The 15,246-nt window shown below is 53.3% G+C and overlaps 1 protein-coding gene across 3 annotated transcripts; it reads right to left on the bottom strand.

Annotated features, from left to right (window-relative positions):
- Positions 1-202: 202 nt before the first annotated feature.
- On the bottom strand, positions 203-13,885 carry NECAP2 (NECAP endocytosis associated 2). 3 transcript variants are annotated; one of them, XR_005719108.1, is made up of 8 exons: positions 13,746-13,880; positions 11,484-11,584; positions 8,962-9,066; positions 8,795-8,876; positions 6,666-7,845; positions 5,084-5,261; positions 2,257-2,341; positions 203-1,448 (listed from the first exon to the last, which is right to left on the bottom strand). XR_005719108.1 is itself a non-coding variant. In XM_040229392.1 (8 exons), exons 1-8 carry the CDS (start codon positions 13,835-13,837, stop codon positions 1,400-1,402), a joined length of 801 nt encoding a protein of 266 aa, XP_040085326.1. In that variant the 5' UTR covers positions 13,838-13,885; the 3' UTR covers positions 203-1,399. The 3 variants fall into 3 exon arrangements, 2 of the variants coding, with proteins under 2 accessions (XP_040085326.1, XP_040085327.1); XM_040229392.1 differs by having other exon boundaries at positions 7,737-7,845; positions 13,746-13,885; XM_040229393.1 differs by lacking the exon at positions 5,084-5,261 and having other exon boundaries at positions 6,666-6,781; positions 7,737-7,845.
- Between the last annotated feature and the right edge of the window lie 1,361 nt (positions 13,886-15,246).

The following is a 15,246-nucleotide window of genomic DNA, read 5'->3' as shown; positions in this document are numbered from 1 at the left end:
GCTGGACTCTGTAACCAGAGACATTACTGGTTGCCTTAGGGCAACAGGGCCACATCCCCCCATTCTGGCCAACCTGTCGCTGTGGCCCCAGTCTTAAGTCTGGACGTGGGTCCAGTGGTAAAAGGCGGCGTGTGTCCTGCAGAGGCATCCTGGAGGAGGTAGCAGCCATGGCGCCAAAAACATTCCCATCTCTGACACACACTGACAGAGCAGAAGGGCTCAGTTTATCTTAGAAATCTGGTCCCACCAAAAGGCCAACACTTTTTTTTCAGTTCATCATCTAGACCTTTCAAAAAAGAACGCTTTCAATTAAAGAGGTAATGGATGTCAATGAAAGCGACTTTAGAGGTGTGCTCAGATAAAATTATTTCCTATAAACCAGGAACACAGGCAAGCCTAGACTTCCAGTTGCTTCAGAACTCCTTCTGTCTGTCACGTACAGTCCCCGAAGGAGAGAAGGAAGGAAGGAGCTGTCTGCAGACAAGGCACTTCAAGAAACACTCGGGAGAGAGCCCAAGTCCGCCAGGAACCACGCAGTGAGCCTGGGAGCCCACACAGCTGCCCGCGACAGCAGGGCCAAACCCCTCACCTCCGTGAGGACCGCAGCCACTCTCTGGCCCAGATGTAGGCCTAGCTGCCGCCAGCGCCTACCTCAGCCCTGCCCTGCCCGCTGGGCCTCGCACACACGGAAACCAGGCCACGAGGTTGAGATGAACACTGCTCCTGAAGCTCAGAGCAGCTCCTGCAGCTGACGGTGAGGAATGCTTTCGGAGGCTCCTGCGGGGGCAGGCTGCCAGAGCATGCTTTTACAAAGACTGTGAGTGCAGATCAGCACGTTAGCAAAGCAAACATTAAGAGAATTTTAAAAAGCTGGTTAATACTCTTGGTTTCCCTCCTGATCATCTGTTCAGGCTGCAGCCTAAAGACCTTTTAGAAATCAGGAAGGAATCCCTCCTCCTGACTGGAATGGCTACAGCCAGCGCACGTGCAGAAAGGCCCCTCCAGACAGAGATCACGTGACATCCATGGCCTCCCCAGACGGGCTGGTCTGAACCCAGGCAGCACACTCAAGCCCTTCTTTTGCTTTGGGGGCTTGTGTTTAATAAGAGTCATCATGATGGAAGAGTCTCAGTCTCTCTCATGTCAAAAGGACAGACGGGGATAGGGATCCAGGAACTCTTCCAAGTTCTGGTTGCAAATTCGAATCCCAGGCAACAGTGTGACACGGGGCCAATGTACCGCCCAACATGCCCAGTCTGTCGAGAGAGCCAGGCAAGGAGGAGGAGAGGAGACTCATGTTTCCAACAGAGGCTGGCCAGGGAGCACCGTATTCTCCTTCCTTCAGCCCCGACGAGGAGGCTCCTCTCCAGAAGTCGTATGAGGAAGAGTCACGTCCAGGTCAGAACTGGACCCAGCCTGCGCCTGGCTGAGTCTGGCTGGAGGTTGACCTGGAAAGATAGGGACGGGGGCAGACTTCAAATGTTTGGAAATACAGAGAACAAGAGATATAACTTCTCTCTAGGCAGAAAGAAATCCAAGAAGCCAGTCCCTGAATGTTCTAGAGCAGGGGTCAGCAGACTACAACCCAGGACTAGACCAAATCTAGTTTTCTGCCTGTTTATGTAAATAAAGTTTCACTGGTACATAGGTACACTCACTCACTCACATACTGTGGCTGTTCTGGGCTGCAAGAGTGGTGATGAGGAGCTGGGATAGAGACCAGCTAGCCTGCAGTTTAAACTCCAGCTTCCCGGTCCTTGAGACAAAGTGTGTGCTGACTCCCAGCCTACAGCCCATCCACATAACCATGCTGTGTGGTTAGCATCTTTTCACCCTGACCCCTAGGAAAGGCTTGAAATTTTAAGGAGGCAGAAAAGGCAGAGGTCCTATGAGGATGGGCCAATGCCAGAACTCTGGTGAACTCGTGGCCCAGTGTCCTGGGGTAGCTAGTGGGGAGGAGGAGATTAGAGGCACTGGTAACAAGCCAGAGTACCTGGTGAGGTGGCTGAAAGACCACAAGGAGCTGCAGAGGGCGGCTCCAGGCCATTCAGCAGCGGAAGGCAGCAGAAAGCCTTCCCAGAGAGAAACGTGCCACCTGGAGTGGGCACACTGGGGCTCCGTCCCCTCACTGGCCTCCAAGTGTCTGAACTGGTGCTCTTGCTCCTGACGTCAGAAGGCAGGCGCTGGGGCGATCCCAGGTTTGAAGAGTAACAGCCCTGGCCCCAGTCCCAGCACAGAAAACCTGATCCTCCTCACCCTGTGGATTTGGCGAAGTCTCCCCAGATGTCGGCAGTGGCAGTGGTGGCAGGCTTGGGCTGTGGCCAGGACACAGTGGCACCTCCTACAGACGCCCCCAAGTCCAATGGGAAGAAAGAAGAGAGAAGGAGATAGAGGTGTCAGAGACCTCCCCTCTGGCTGCCTCAGGGACCCGGAAATCAGACTCACGATTCCAAGGTGCTGAGAAGGACATGCAGAGATGTGCTTTTTGGCAACAAAACACCTACAGCCACTCACATTTCTGCCATCTTCTGACGAGCCCGAGGGCTCCTGGAGACAGCACAGAAGGCCACCTACCAGGTGGAGGGAAGGGTACCAGCGGGGGCGGGTCACATGCCATCACTCTATCTGAAGGAGACCTCGCTCCAACCATTTATGCTGGAAATCTGTTTAAAATGTACTACCTCCTGACTTCTTGGGTGAAGAACGCTCATCAAAACTGCAACACTGTCTTTTATATAAAGTCCTCAGGCCAGTGTCTGGCTCAACTAGCTGAGAAAGTTATGTGCCAGACATGTGCCAAGTCCTAGGAGCCAAACTGTTATGGGGCTGGGGAGTCTTCCAGAAGTACCAAGTGGGCGTCTGTGTGGGTGTTGTCACCGGGTGGAGGGCACAATGGGGCGGCAGGGCCTGCTTTTCCAGCCCCTCCCCCAGTGGTGCCAGCACCCCTTCCTAAGGCCCTGTGCCAGCCACCTGCCTTCCCACCAGCTATGTCCTAATGTCTAATGGGCCAGAAAACCACATAAAGCTAGGGCCCTCCACAGTTTAGCAGTTCACCAAGTTAGACACTCAGGGTTAGACACAAACCCTGGGCTTCCCCGGTGGCTCAGACGGTAAAGAATCTGAGGTCAAGAATCTGCAGGTAAAATCCGCCTGCAATGTGGGAGACCTGGGCTCTACCCTGGGTGGGAAAGATCCCCTGAAGGAGGGCCTGGCAACCCACTCCAGTATTCTTGCCTGGAGAATCCCATAGACAGAGGAGCCTGGTGGGCTACAGTCCATGGGGTCACAGAGTCGGACACAACTCAGCGAATAAGCACATAAGTATTTAATAGACATTATCTCGTCTGAACCTCATCACAGCCCCTGGGGGAAGACAGGCCAGTCTGTTTGACTTTATGCAGGTTACTTCAGCCTCAATCTCCGTATCTCTAAAATGGAGACAGCAGTGATGAATACTCTTCTAAGACTGACCGGTCTAAGGATCAAATATGTTAAACAAGTGGAGGGCTTCCAACAGGCCCAGCCAACAGTGATGCCGACGGCAATGGTGCAGGGCCACTCAGGCGAGAGCCGCCGCGCAGGGAGCGCGGACACTGCTCCAGGTGCCGCTCTGCGCGCGCTGTGTGGGCCGGCGCACTTGATCCTCACAAGAAAGCGGTGCTGCAGGCATCATCACTACTCCTTTCCTACAGATAGAAACCTGAGGCGCAAAGGAGCAGGCAACCTTCTGAACGTCACACAGCGGTAGCTGGACTGTGACCTCACTCAGTCTGGCCTGGGAGCATTTGGCAAGTGCTCATGAATGCTGGCTAGTCACGACCTGCAGCTGCCTGTCCGGTGCATCACAGCACGCAGCCCTGGGAGCAGAGGCCTGGGGCTGCGCCTGCAGTGCCCTCAAACACTACCTGGCATGACGCAGGGACTCCACGTTGGCACTGGACGTGCATCGGCCAAAGACAGAACGCCCGAGATTGTGGCCCTCAGACCTCAGTGAGCCCCCAGCAGTGTGAAGTATGCAGGTTCCCGCCCCCGTCCCCAGGATGCCAAGCCCAGCGGTCCTGCGACCTCACTGACAGTGACTCCAGGGCTTGGGCAGGCGCACTCCCTGACTGCCGTTCCTGCCGTTCTCTTGGAGTGAGGGATTCCCCACAGGGCTGAGGTTTGAAGCCTGACCTCTAGGTAAGCCCGACCCTTAAAAGGGAAAGAAAGCAGGCTTCTTGTCGGGATCCTCCCCCAGGCCAATATCCTGGTCAGAGAAAGGGGTCTGGCAACAGTCAGCCAGCCCAAGGAAGACGAAGAGCATCACACCCGCCGGGCAGGCGGGCTGGGGACGCTGAGGGGCCAGGTTGGCCTCCCAGCACCTCCATGCCTGGCACAAGGCACTCACGTCCAGAACCCCGGGTCTCCAGAGGCGCTGCTCACGGCCTGGAGCAAGCGCCAGCGCAGCCGCTGGGGGAGCTGCCTCACGGCGTCCGGTGCCCAACAGCCTCGCTGAGGAGCCCGCTTCAAGCTCAATCTCCAGGTATACTTCCCACCACCTGCCGTGGAACACTCGTGTGGCCTCCATCTCCCTGACACACCGATGTTTAAAAGTCTAAGTCCTGTTCCTGGTCTTCTTCTGTCTGGAACGCTGGCACCCCTGCCTGGATCTCTGTCCCTCAAGGCCTGGTTCAGTGCCACCTCTTCCATGACGACAGCTCCGCAGATCATGCGGCTGGTAGTGAGTCTGGTCCCTGTGCACTTGGTCTCTGTGCTCAGGACCCCTCTCTTCTGCTACGAACAGACTGAGCATCCTGTGACCAGAGGCCATGTGGCCATCACTCACTCACTCACTCACTCAGTGAGCAGCCTCTGAGAGCCAGGAGCCCATGCGCTAATGGTTTCACAGCCTGAAGCAGAACTGGTGGGGAGAGAGGAAGCCCTTACCCAGTGTGGGCAGGACCAGCTTTGTGGCCCCCACCCTCCAGCTCCTCACGACGGGCACTAAGTGTGACCCATGTGGGCGAAGGAGGGAAAGCTGCGGGGCCTGCTGCCAGGGGAAAGAGGAGCCCGAGCTGCGGGGCCATCACCCTCGCACACTGACCTGAGCTGGGGGAAACTGCTGGCTGGACGACAGAGCCCCCCACAGACAAATGCTCCCCGGAGAGAGGGGCCAGTGCAGCGGTCTTTGCCCCTGGGGGTGGGGGAAGCAGGCTCAGTCCTCCTGTGCTGGTGGGCCGAGCGCGGGGCGTCCCAGCTGCGCCTTCCTTCTTCTTCATGCTCTAAAGAGGGGGGAGGAATGGGCATCGGTCAGCTCTGCCGGACCCCACTGCCATCAGAAACTTCACAAGGTGACCCCGGGGCCCCGAAAGTCTGCATCACCAGGATGCTCAGCAGCCACCCACGCAGCACTTCCACCCTGAAAAGCTGTTTGTGAGAATCTTTAAAGCTGAACATATGACCTGATGCCCCTGCCGTTCCACTCCTACATGGACCCAACAGAAATACGTACACGTGGGCACCAAAGACACCATCTGCACACTGACAGCAGTGCTCCAGTAACAGCCCCAAACCAGAGGCCACCCCGATGCCCACCACCAGGCCACTGGAGTCCTTCCCATACTGCAGCCTGCTGCCACCGCGAGGATAAACCGACTGCACTCAGCAACATGGATGCCCTCACATGTGCCAGGCTGAGCAAACGGAAGGAGTCACACGCAAAGGAGAATGAAGGGTGTGAGTCAATCAGTACAACGTTAAAGCAGCGTCAGGACAGTGCTCACTCTGTCCTGGGAAGAGAGCAGGGGAGGGGCTTCCAGAGTGCTGAGAGCCATCCTTCATCTGGGGGCTAGCTTGTGGGAGCAAACTTGTGTTTTCAACATCTATTTCCTCATCTTCAGCTGCACTGGGTCCTCACGGCTGTGCGTGGGCTTTCTCTCAGTGCTACAGCTTCTCCTCTTGCAGAGCACGGGCTCTGCAGCACAGGCTCAGCAGTTGGGTGCACAGGCTCAGCTGCTCCACAGAATCTGGGATCTTCCCGGACCAGTGATAGACCCATACCCCCTGCACTGGCAGGCAGATTCTGAACCCCTAGACCACCAGGGAAGCCTGCATGTTTGTTTTTTAAAAATCCACTGTGTTCTGCATTTACGATGTGTGTACTTCTCTGTATGTATATTAAACCTCAACAAAACGTTTAATAAACAAGGACAGAAACGTCAACACCGAGGTGAACCAGAAACCAGAGCATCTCAAATATGAAGATGGCATGGTTCCCACCTTGCCAGGAGAGCAATCAAATGCTGAGATCACAGACCAGAGTCAAGTGAACTGAAGTGAAAGTCACTCAGCCGTGTCCGACTCTTCAACGCCTTTGGAATTCTCCAGGCCAGAATACTGGAGTGGGTAGCCTTTCCCCTCTCCAGGGAATCTTCCCAACCCAGGGATCGAATCCACGTCTCCCACATTGCAGGTGGATTCTTTACCAGCTGAGCCACCAGGGATGCCGGAGAATACTGGGGTGGGTAGCCTAAGCCCTCCAAGTCCTGGGTATGTGTACAGCTGTGCTGATTATTTCTAGCTTGACAACCCTGCGCAAGACCCTCCAGCTCTCTAAACCTCCATTTCCTCTCCTGTAAAAGGGGAGAAATGTTTAATCTGCATGAGAAGTGCCCTAAAAACACTACCTGGCACACAGGTGATGCTCATTAAATGTTAGTTTCCTCCCAGCAAGACAGAGATTCACATCCCAACCAGTCCACTGGACATGACCTGGATTTTCTCTTAAGAGACAGTTGGCCAACTTCAAGGGTCCCAAATCATCACCAGCAGGAAGCAGAAGAGAGGAGAAAGAGATAGTGAGTGAAGCGGAAGACTGTTATTTCAGGGCTACAAACTGTCTTCAGAAACAAATCCACTAGGTCCTCAGTTCCCCCAAATCATTCAGCTCCACCCCTACACCCAGGCAGAGGCCACATCTTGCAGTCCAGCCCAGTTCAACCTCTCCTGGGATGTAGGGCCCGTCAGGACCATGACAAGGGAGCCAGGACACCACCGCCAGCAGAGCTGCCCGTGACCCCCAGTGCCCACCCGACGCTTCCCTGCCAGCGGAGTGCTGCCGATCTTTTTTTTTTTTTTTTTTTTTAAATTTGGCTGTGCCAGGTCTTAGCTGTGGTGCGAGGAATCTTTTAGTTGTAGCATGTGGGATCCAGTTCCCTGACCGGGCACTGGACTCGTGTCCCCTACATCGGGAACATGGAGTCTTAACTAAAGGGCCACCAGGGACGTCCCCAAAACACAACCTCGGATGAGTACATGGTCCCCCCTGCCAACAGCCAACACAGAAACATCAGCTATGTCAGCAAGTAACTGACGTTTCTCAACTCAAGAGGCTTTGCACACGCCAAGCCCTCTGAACCGCCCTCTGACCTCTCTTCCCTTGCTCGTAGGTCGCTTCTTCCAGGAAGGCGTCTCTGGTTCCCCCTAACTCTAGGCTGCAGGACTCTCCACCCTAGGGAGTTCACGACACTGAAGACATCCCGAGGCCACAGAACCTTCCCGCCACATAATCACATCTTGATTCCCTCATCTCAGCTCCACTCTGAGCTCTGTGATAGCAGAACCCTCTTGCTCGCCCCCAGCGCAGTACCTGGCGTTGGGCTGCTGCTCATACACACGTGCTGGACTGTGAGAAGAGCGGCGGCTCTGGGCTGGGCTTGGTGTGGAGGCCAAGGCCGCCAAGCAGGGGCAGCACTCACCGCAATGTTGAGCTTGATGGTCTGGCCCTCCTTGAAACTCAGGTCCAATTTGGGACCCTGATCGGGGTTCTGGGCTTGTTTTGCAAATTCACACTGCTGTTTCACCCACCTGAGGAGAGAAGAGGAAGGAGGCGGCGAGGAAGGGGCGAGCTGCCCTGCGTCCACGCCCTTGCTTCAGTCCCACCTGCCCTCAGTCCAGGGTGAGGCTCTGACCACAGCCTTGCGGGAGGAGCTGAGAGCCGCTTGAGAATCAGGCCTGAGCTCAAGTCCTGGCTTTGACGCGTGAGCAGCTGCATGTCCGTCAGTTTCCTCATCAGCAAAATGGGATGACAATTCCCTATGCCTTAAAGACTATGAAAATTTCACAAGGTCATTTATATAGAGGGTCCTAACACTGGTCTTCAGGAAATCTGAGAACCTGGTCCTTTCCTCCTCAGCATGTGGCGTGAAGACTAAAACACCGTCCAGGGGCTTAAAAAGTAGATGGTGAGAGGACAGACGCCCAGCCGAGTAGAAAGCAACAAAAAGGTCCCCCACCCTCCAGAGAGCAGCGCTCCAGCAGCCACGCAGAGCAGAGGCGCTAGAAGCACTCACGTGAGCAGCTGCACACTCCCCACAGCCAGAGATGGAGGCCTCAGATGGCAGGGAAGCAGGCTTTCCTCCCCCTCTAGCTTCAAAAGGACCAGCAGGCTGTGTGCTGAGTGGCCTGGGAATCCGAGCACTGCTTATCACAGCATGGAGGAACAGGTCTGGAAAGGCCAAGGGAACCGGGAAAAGACTCCGGCTGCTCAAGGGACTGACGGGGGCAGAGATGTGATGCCTCAAAGGCTGGGGCAGCTGACTGGGGGTCAGAGATGGGCCTCAGGAAAAGGAGACCTCAAGGTAGAGATGAGGAGTTGCAGAGTGCAGAGGGGACCTGTCTTAAAGGAGAAGTGAGTTCCCCTGAGGCTCTGCCAACAGACAGATCACACACAACCACCTGGGTATCCTAACCTGGCAGATCATTCTGTCCCAGGAAAGAGTGAGGAGGCATGAGTGTGTCTCCTGGAACCACTCACTTGAAATGGTCCTGCAGGGCAACATTGAAGTCAAAGGCGTCACCTCGGTCCCCGAAGCCAATTCCAATAAACGCCCGTCGCCCTAGGGGACAACACACAATCAATCCTACTTTCCAAAGGCAGAGAAAACCCTTCAAGGAAGAGGGAGCCCCGAGTCCCGAGCTTACCGTTTCCATCCTCGATGCGGATAACGAAGTACCTGCTGGAATCTGTCACGCTCTCCACAGCTGTGCCGGGAAACTGATCCACTGGGGCCTGAGCAAAGAGCTCCCCTGAAAGCGGAAGTGAGGATGAGCCTTGAGTCCCTCAGAGCCTATTTCTATTCCATGACTGGGGCCCTTGCCCTACGAGGAAGATCGGCAAACCTGACTCTGGAATTCAAGTCAAACGCATTCTGGCTAAAGGAATGTAACAGGAATATAGCCCATGAAAGACTTAAGTCAGAGGTGGCTTACAGGTCAGATTCAGTTCTCAGTTTAGTATTTTCAATTTAACTGCCGAACACTTCAAAATCAAATTACACGTAAAATAACCCAGATTTCCGGCTTCTCTTAAAATCAAAAGCTCTAGCAACACTGGGCTTCCATCTCGACGGGAGAATGATGGGCTGGAGCTGGTCACCGTTCTGTGTCTCACCCATTCACACCCACTGCATGTACCCTGAGGGCCCTGGTTCACGGAGATCACACCTTCCGCATCAGTCTAGTACCTGAGGCAGGGACAGGTGAACCCAGTGAAGAGGGGAGGTTTCTGCACTCTCAGAAGGACCTGAAGCAGGCTGATTTAATCTAATCGCAGGCCAAAAGAGTGACTGCTTTTAAAAACAGCTCTTCCTTGGAGGAGGAAATGGCAACCCACTCCAGTCTTCTTGCCTGGAAAATTCCATGGACAGAAAAGCCTGCAAGCTACAGTCCATGGGGTGGCATGACGGAGGGAGTTAGAGGGAGATGGATTGGTAGCAATGACCAGGTAGAACTAAAAATACAACAAAAAACAGCTCTTGTAAAATGCATCCCCTTATCAACTACGGCTCTCTAGGGTGTAGTGCAACGCACACCTTCTGTGAGCATTTACAACTGGTGTTGTTTTTGAGTGTGCCCATCTCTGTTGATGAGTCAGGTATTGACCAGTTTCTACTAAATCCTATGGTTCAGAGGTGACTGTGCGAGCAAAGCTGAACTGAAGCCAAATCTGTGGACCAAGCTTGTAGCTTCTTGTTAACTCCTCTGCCCTCTCTAGTTTGGTACCTGGGGATCTGGGATTCACCTGGATGTCTTCGGCCTAGAGCAGTGGTTCTCCATCACGGGTCATCTGGACCTCCCTTCTGCCAAGGGACATGTGACAATGTCTGGTGACACTTGTGACTGTCACAACTTGGGGGTGCTACTGGCATCTAGGAGGTCTAAGTCAGAGATGTTGCTAAGTATCTTAAATATGACTTAGACCACAAAACTCAGCTGGCCCCAAATGTCACTACTGCCGAAGCTGAGACACCCTGGCCTAGAGTGATTGGAAAGTGAGGGACAAACAGGACCCAGTGGGCGGGACCCCAAGCTAAGGGTGTCCTGGGGCAGCTCCTGCAGGTGAGGCTCAGCTCTGAGCAGTGGCTGGTACACTAGGTGTGTACCTTAAAGGTAGTTCCCAGGGTCCCGGAGAACAGGTGCTGCCATTCCCTTGTGCCGCCACCTGGGACGTCCCAGCTAATCTCGCAGCCAGCGTTCTCTGGGCAGCCCAGGCAGCCGTCCCTTCAAACTCGTCTGCCATCAATGCTCAGTCATGCTTGAAGCAAATCGGCGCCCTGGGTCACCTTGCAGTTCACAAAGCATTTGGATATCTATGTGCTCATTTTGTATTCCAACAACCCCGTGAAGCAGGAGCTAATGTGATCCCCACTTTACCAAAAAGGAGGCCAAAGTGTCAAAGGTCATGTGGCTTGTCTAAGGCCCCACAGCTCAGACACAAGTGGTGTAGATCTGAGAAGAGGCAGCCAGTTTTGCTCACGAATCTTTGCATTTTATTGCCCCACAAAGGAAAACCTCTCTGGTAGAAAAAGAAGACATTACAGAATGCTGGAGCATCTGACTGAGAAGCCCTGCGTCTGATTCCAGCTCCAGGGGGTGGCCTGGGACTGCTCCAGGCCATGTTGCCCTCCACAGCTCACCCAGAGGCGCTGGTGGCACAGGACTGCCAGAGATTCTGCCAAGGGTGACAACTGTCAGCTGACTCCAACACAGCCCAGCTTGGCTTGTCCTCTCACCACAGAAAGAGCTGAGAAGGACAATTTCCAGTTCTTTCAGTTAGTGGGTGTGGTCAGTCTGGGAAGTTACCATTTAGTCCATAAGCAGAATTCCTGATTAAGAAACCAAGCTCACAGCAGAAGTCAACGTGTGGCTTATCTTCCAGACAAGCTCCAGGGCTTCCTACTTGGGACCAACCTGTAGGCCTTTTCTCTCTGGGCTCCCAAATTAGTATTTCCTTAAGGATGCCCAAAAGAACACATGCTTGACAGGAAACACTTGCTTTTAAACTAAAGGTTGGGGAATGGAGTCACTGTACAAGTATACCCGGGCTCTGATCTCCAGGACAGATCCCCCGAGTCTGAGTGGCTTGGCCAGGCCCCGGCCGCCCCTCCCTTCACAAAGTGGGAGGCGCGGTACCTCAGCCCCACGCAGGCCTCCCTGGCCTTTACCTGAGGTCCTGTCCTCCAGCTTGATGTAGGCCATCTGGCCTTTCGCAGTGATCCGCAGCCGGCCACTCCATGACGGCTGGTCCAGCTGCCACTCCGCAGCCCTAAAGGGACAAAACCCGTTGTGTTGCTGCCGGACGCTCCCGCTCCCCTTCTCCGGTGTCGGGTGGGGACAGGGATGGGAAGGGCATATGGGCCGCTTGCTCGAGACCGGGGGATGGCAGACGTCTCGGGAAAAGGATCACACGATCTCTGTCTGCACTCCTCACTCTGCAGCTACAGGGGGAGAGCAGTCATACTGCGTCACATGGTGGTGCTTCAGGCGTTCTAACTACATATTTTCTACTGAGCAGGGCTGTATTTTAGGGAAACTTTACGGACAATCTGATTTCCATATAATTTTCAGATTCTGAGAAATTCTTCTTTAAAATGTTCCCCAACCATTTAAAAACGTAGAAACCATTCTTAGCTTATGAGCCAAACAAAAACACGTGGATCATAGCTGGCCAACCCCAGTTCCAGATTATAGAGACCTTCTCTGAAGTAGAATTCTAGGGTTTTTTCTGTAGAGAAAGCAACTACTAGGGCCCATGGTTTGCTGAAGACACTGCTAGGCTGTGGCCGTCAGAGCAATCATTTGGGACCACTGAGACCATCTTGAAGGAAAAGGAGAAGGGGAGCAAGCGTGAGCAGACGAGCAAAGGAGAGCAACAGGACCTGTGGGAAAAGTGAATGAGTATTCAAGAAATCTATTCTCAAAGGCAGCCTGAGAAGAAATAAACCCAGGAAATCACAAGACCTATCGCAACGGCCTCTTTAAGCTCTTTTGAAGCATTAACTTTACATTTTAGTTCCATCTCAGTAAACCCCCCAAAAGCAAAAACCTTGGGTGTTTCCCAGAGGCTTTTCTTAGAAGTCCCTAAGCGTATGCCAGGTCTTGGAGAGACATCATAACTGTGGACGCAGGTTGTTTTGAAGGCCACATAAATGCAGACTTTCGATTCACAAGTCAGCTGACTCTTCACAAGTTTCAGTTCCTCTTATTGGGACAAGAGGCCTTTAACTCAAGTTAAGCAGAGCTCTGAGGCTGAAGTGCAGGGGCTGGCAGTTTCCTTTTTGCCAACCTAGTCAGCCTTAATGCTTGGTAACCTTGATCTCTGGGGGACCAGACTCAGCCTACTGAAGGGATGGAGGCAGATGACCATCCCTGGTTTGGTGGCCCATCCCATTTGACCGCAGAAAGCAAATGAGTTTTTGTTCTATTGTTGCTTTCATATTATTTTTAAACCATGTCATGGATGTACTAGGTGTTCAATAAAGTATTCGTTCACTAGAAAATCAGCTACGAGACCATGTTAACACAACTGAAAAGTAACAAGAGGCCAGAGACGTTGACACTCGGTCATCCTTGTGATGCAGGCCAACCCTGTATCTCCAAATAACTTGGACAAATATTGCTTTCAAGATCTTGCCCACCTCCACCCTCACCCCCAACCCCGTGTGGCACAAAACAGCCATACACTAGGTTATCCATATGAGACATTATCTTCTTTTAATATTTTTCCTCGTTGACAATGAAGACAAAATGCAATGGTGACAAAATGCAAACTGTACAGAGACATACGGTGAAAGGAAGCATCCTCCCAACCCCCACTTTCCTCTGGCAGGACAGTTTCCTGTGTTCACTTCCACATAATCTACTTTAACAAACACGCCTATTTGTTCGTCTCAGGTGAACATTTCACCAGACAAGTGCGGATGGATGCCTCTCAATAGCCAGAGGAGGTGATCAGGGCCGAGGTTCGTGCCAAGAAAGCTGGGCAAGGAAGGGCCCCTGGGCTTTCAACATCAGCTTAGAACTTCCCAGGACGGGTCCTTTGGACCGGTTCTGGGCTCCCCTTCCTTCCCTCGGGGATTTCTGCCAGTGACAGGGCTCAAGTCTTTCCAAGGATCCCTTCAAAGCCGTCAGCTAGCGCTGAAAACAAGGTCTGTGGCAACACCACTCCCGACCACGTTTAGGTTCCCTAAACGCTATATAGCGCTTTCAATCTTCCCCGCCGCCGGGACCCCATTCGTCGGACTGAGACAAGAGAAAGTCTGGGTACCCCTCGCGGCTCCGGCCTCGCCCTGAGAGAACCGGCAGCATTACCTGCGCCCGCCCCTCGCCCGTCAACGGGCCGGGCCGTCCTCTCCCACAGTGGGCGTGTGGGGATGGCCGGGGAGGGGTTAGGTCGCGGCTAGCCTAGCCTGGCGGCAGGTGGTCACCTGTAACCACGGTTGGTGGCCCGCGGCGGGATGCGGTAGACGTGGACATCTGGCTTCACACAGAGAACCGACTCGTACTCCGCTTCCTCCATCTCGACGCCCGGAGCCCGCCGGACTTCCGGCTCCTTCCCCGCCCGACGGAAGTCGCGACTCTATGGCTCACGTCAGGCTAGAGCGGCAGATCGCGGGCGTCAGCCGCTCGTCGCCGCGCGCCCTTTTTTGGAGACCTCGCTTTTCGACCTGTGGCGGAAGGAACCGGGACCACCCAACAAACTGTGGGAAATTCTTAAAGAGATGGGAATCCCAGACCACCTGACCTGCCTCCTGAGAAATCTGTATGCAGGTCAAGAAGTAACAGAACTGGACATGGAACAATGGACTGACTGCAAATCGGGAGAGGAATAGTCAAGGCTGTATGTATATTGTCACCCTGCTTATTCGACCTATATGCAGAGTACCTCATGTGAAATGCCTGGCTGGATGAAGCACAAGCTGGAATCAAGATTGCCAGGAGAAATATCAATAACCTCAGATATGCAGATGACACCACCCTTATGGCAGAAAGTGAAGAGGAACTAAAGAGCCTCTTGATGAAAGTGAAAGAGGAGAGTGAAAAAGTTGACTTAAAACTCAACGTTTAGAAAACAAAGGTCATGGCATCCGGTCCCATCATTTCATGGCAAATAGATGGGGAAACAATGGAAACAGAGAGCTTTATTTTCTTGGGCTCCAAAATCACTGCAGGTAGTGACCTCAGCCATGAAATTGAAAGATGCTTGCTCCTTGGAAGAAAAGCTATGACAAACCTAGACAGCATATTAGAAAACAGAGACATTACTTTGCCAACAAAGGTCCATCTAGTCAAAGCTATGTTTTTTTCCAGTAGTCATGTATTGATGTGAGAGCTGGACCATAAATAAAGCTGAGCATGGAAGAATTGATGCTTTTGAACTGTGGTGTTGGAGAAGATGTTTGAGGGTCCCTTGGACTGCACGGAGATCAAATCAATCAATCAATCCTAAAGGAACTCAATCCTGAATATTCATAGAAAGGACTGATGCTGAAGCTGAAGCTCCAGTACTTTGGCCACCTGATTCGAAGAACTGACTCATTAGAAAAGACCCTGATTCTGGGAAAGATTGAAGGTGGGAGGAGAAGGGGACAACAGAGGATGAGATAGATAGTTGGATGGCATCACCAACTCAATGGACACGAGTTTGAGCATGCTCTGGGAGTTGTAACGGACAAGGAAGCCTGGTGTGCTGCAGTCCATGGGGTCTCAAAGAGCTGGACACGACTCAGCAACTGAACTGACTGACTGACTGAGGGTTGTCTGAAGGGCTTCTCAGGTGTCACTAGTGGTAAAGAACCTGCCGGCCAATTCAGGAGACATAAGAGACATGGGTTCTATCCCTATATGGGGAAGATCCCCTGGAGGAGGAAATGGCAACCCATTCTTGTTAGGAGAATCCCGTGGAGAGAGGAGCCTGGTGGAGTACAG

Source organism: Oryx dammah, unplaced genomic scaffold (genome assembly GCF_014754425.2).
Source record: "Oryx dammah isolate SB20612 unplaced genomic scaffold, SCBI_Odam_1.1 HiC_scaffold_27, whole genome shotgun sequence".
Classification (NCBI taxonomy): domain Eukaryota; kingdom Metazoa; phylum Chordata; class Mammalia; order Artiodactyla; family Bovidae; genus Oryx; species Oryx dammah.
This window is presented reverse-complemented; position numbering and strand designations above follow the sequence as displayed.